At 34.5% G+C, this 3,442-nt stretch overlaps 1 protein-coding gene and 1 pseudogene across 1 annotated transcript; both read right to left on the minus strand.

Moving 5' to 3' along the window:
• Window positions 1-204: 204 nt before the first annotated feature.
• LOC111436559 lies at window positions 205-708 on the minus strand (annotated as a pseudogene).
• A 1,680-nt stretch (window positions 709-2,388) lies between these two features.
• LOC111436560 lies at window positions 2,389-2,715 on the minus strand. Its single transcript, XM_023074306.1, has one exon. The coding sequence runs from the start codon at window positions 2,713-2,715 to the stop codon at window positions 2,389-2,391; it is 327 nt and encodes a 108-aa protein (XP_022930074.1).
• Window positions 2,716-3,442: the final 727 nt, after the last annotated feature.

Here is a 3,442-nt window from a genome sequence, read left to right on the forward strand (position 1 = left end):
ATGATCATGGATTTATAAGTGAGGAGGTCAAAACAAAGTCACAAGAGTTAACTCAAGGAGGTTAAAACAAAGTCACTGGAGTTAACTCAAACAAGACAATATAATACTATTATAGACAATACCATAGCTGTATTTCAATTCATAAATTTATGATTCTCTCATAAACTTTATTACCATTCATAAAAATTTTAAATCTAAATCTCTTCAAACCACCAAAGAATCATAAGGCTTTTCCCCAATATAGTTGCCAGGAGGATCGTAATTGCAAACAACAAACTGAGAATTAGCCTTACAGGGCACTCTAGCACATCCAAGTCAGACCGAGCTTCGCCACACCATCTGAGTGTAGTGCACACATTCACCACCCACGCATTTATTCGACGCATGATCATACAACGGCTTCTCGTTGGCCCACAGCTTCACCGCATCTACCCCGGTGAACTCAGGGTAGTACCCAGCAGCTATGTTTTCCCCGTACGGCCCGGTTGAGTGAATCATGGCGCAGTCACCCTTTCTTTTTTCCGCATAGGCTTGAGCGTACGTGGCCACGGTATTGCCCCATTGCATGGGGCCAACGCTAACCTGGGTTCGAGCGTGGTTGTGAAGTGCGAGATAGTCACCGGGGGCGTTTTGAGCGTTGGTTAGGGCGAGGAGGAACATGAAAGTGGCCATGAAAACGGCCATGATTGGAAGGGTTTGGGTCCACATAATTCTGATGAGAGATGAGATGAAGATTGAAAATAAGGGAAGGATTTATATAGAGATGGAAAACATAATATGGAATATTATGGGGAAAACGATGAATTATGAACTAATTTTGTCATGCATCAGTCTTGCAAGTTTAACCAAAATGAATTTGTTTGGGCTTTCCATGTGTAATTAAGAGATTTTTGTTTGGGTTAGGTTCAAATAAATGAAAATTTTCTAGATTTAACTAGTTTATGAATTTTTTTTAGGATTAATGGAACTTAATTATTGTTAATTTTAAAAGATACATTTTTACTTGCGATGTCAGTATATATTTATTGCTTTATTTAATTTAATTTATTCTTCCACCACTTTTTTTAAATATATTGTAAAATTTAGTGGCTTAATTAAATATTTAAAAATAAATAAATAAGGTTAATATTCTACTTGTGAGTAAATAAATGAACTAATTTAACCCCAAAATTTTATGATCGAGTTAGATTGGGTTTATATAAGGAGAATTTCTTAGAAATATTTATGACTAATTGAGTTATGGATTTTTGTATTTTTTTTCTTTTTTAAAAAATAAACGTAAATTAAAACATAGATCAGTGGATGAAACAGAACCTCCGACAACATTTAACATTTTAATTACTATTGAGTTATATTCACTTTACTATTATTATAAAATAATAATAATAATAATAATAATAATTACCTTAGAGCAATTAGTTAAAATAAAAAATTATTTATCAAAACCATTTTTAGCTAATCGAATTCCAAAGTATATGGTAATTTCCAACCCAATAAAATTTCTCAAATAAAATAAAGTTTTCATTTCAATCAGATTAATTTTATGTCTTTGACTTCCATGGATTCTTAAAAAAAAAAAAAAAAAAAAATTTGTTGAAAGCGAGATGATTAAGAATCATGAAGTGAGAAAGAGCATAATTTGAACTTCTCCCCTCCCAATTAAATTTCAAAACATGCTTCTTTTTTTTTTAATGTGGACAAAAAAAATTGATGATTGTTTACCCATCACACAATTTTTACTAGGAGAGGAGAATTGAGCTGTGGTAAACCATCCACCATCTTCTTTTGCTCAAGAGTCTTCCATATCTACAGTGTTAAAGTTGTTAAATATATTTTGTGATTGTATTGAAACAAGTGGATGTTACAGGTCGAGATATAGCATGCAGTACGAACATTCGATTCAAAGACATCTTTCTCTCCATGATTAAGCCTCTCAGGATGAAACACCTCGCACGTTCCATTTTGAAACAAAATGGTAAGCCCCTTTGATTGCAATTTTCCAATACTCAACAAATTGTTCTTCAGCTCTGGTACATAGGAATGATTCCATTAACTTGCAGTCGTACATTACTCTTTCCTGTTACAACCATGCTTGTGTTGTTGCCCAACTTCAAGCAATCTCTAAAACTTCCATCAAAATCTAAAAAAATACTTCTTCTTCCCACACATATGATTGCTACATCTCGAGTCAAGGAACCACTATCTTCTCTATTGGCCTTATTCATATTCACGTAAGCCGTCAACAGCATATCTTCTTGAGTCTCTGCATATTTTGCCTCTTTCTCCTTGCTTTGAGATTCCCATTGAAAATGTCCTTGCTTGTGACAATTATAGCACTCTACTGTGGCCCTGTTGAAGGTTTGTCTGCCTCGTCCCCTTCCTCTGCTTCTAAAACTTCCATGACCATGACCCCTTCCGACCCTTTCCTCTAGATTGTTCACCATGAGTGATATTCAAAGCGTGGTCTTCTTCAACATGAGAACTCATGCGTTGTTCATGTACAAGCAGGCTTCTTTGCAACTCATTAATGGCTAAGATGGTTGTATCCTTGGACTCCTCAATGGAACACACAATATAATCAAACTTGAGGGTCATAGATCTCAGAATCTTTCCGACTACTTCAACATCTTCTTTGTTCTCACCATTTAGTTTCATCTTGTTGGCTATGCTAAGGGTCCGAGCAAAATACTCATTCACAGATTCTCCTACCTTCATGTGCAGCATTTCAAGCTTCTTCAGAAGAGATTGCAAATGTGCACGCTTTACCCGTGTCGAACCTTGATATTTCTACTTCATAGATTCCCATATGTTTTTTTTTTTTTTGTTGTATCCTTGTTGAGGGTTGTCTCCAAGATCAAACGATCTAGTGCTTGAAATAGATAATTCTTTGCTTTCAAATCTTTCAATTTATGATCTTCAATGTGCTTCTTCTGGGTATCCTTTAAAACGATGTGTCCTATTGCTGCGGGAATCCCATTCTCCATCAAACCCAATACTAAAAAAGTTTTACATGAGCATTACCCAATGATCATAGTACCCATCCAATTTCAGTACTAAAACAACCTTTCCCCACTTCTCTCCACTAACCTCTCATCCCTCCCCCACAATTATCTCTCTTCATTAGTCCTTATTGCCTCTCTTCATTTTGTCCTTACACCAGAAAGTAATAGGTACTGCAAAAAAAAGAAATAGAAAAACAATAATGATGAGATTTACTTAAGGGAAAAAAAAATGAGAATAACCTTTACTAGTTGAGATTCACCGGAGATTTACGAGAAGATAGATCTGATTAATAAGGTATATATTAAATCTTCATTTTCTTTTATCCTATTTTTTTTAGAAATGACGGCCAATTATAGTTAGATCTTCATTGAATTATTACAATGGTTTAGCTTTGAATTAGAAACTAAATGTCAATCATTTATACAAATGCTAGTAAATC

The sequence above is a fragment of the Cucurbita moschata genome, unplaced genomic scaffold (assembly GCF_002738365.1).
Source record: "Cucurbita moschata cultivar Rifu unplaced genomic scaffold, Cmos_1.0 Cmo_Scf00056, whole genome shotgun sequence".
NCBI lineage: Eukaryota > Viridiplantae > Streptophyta > Magnoliopsida > Cucurbitales > Cucurbitaceae > Cucurbita > Cucurbita moschata.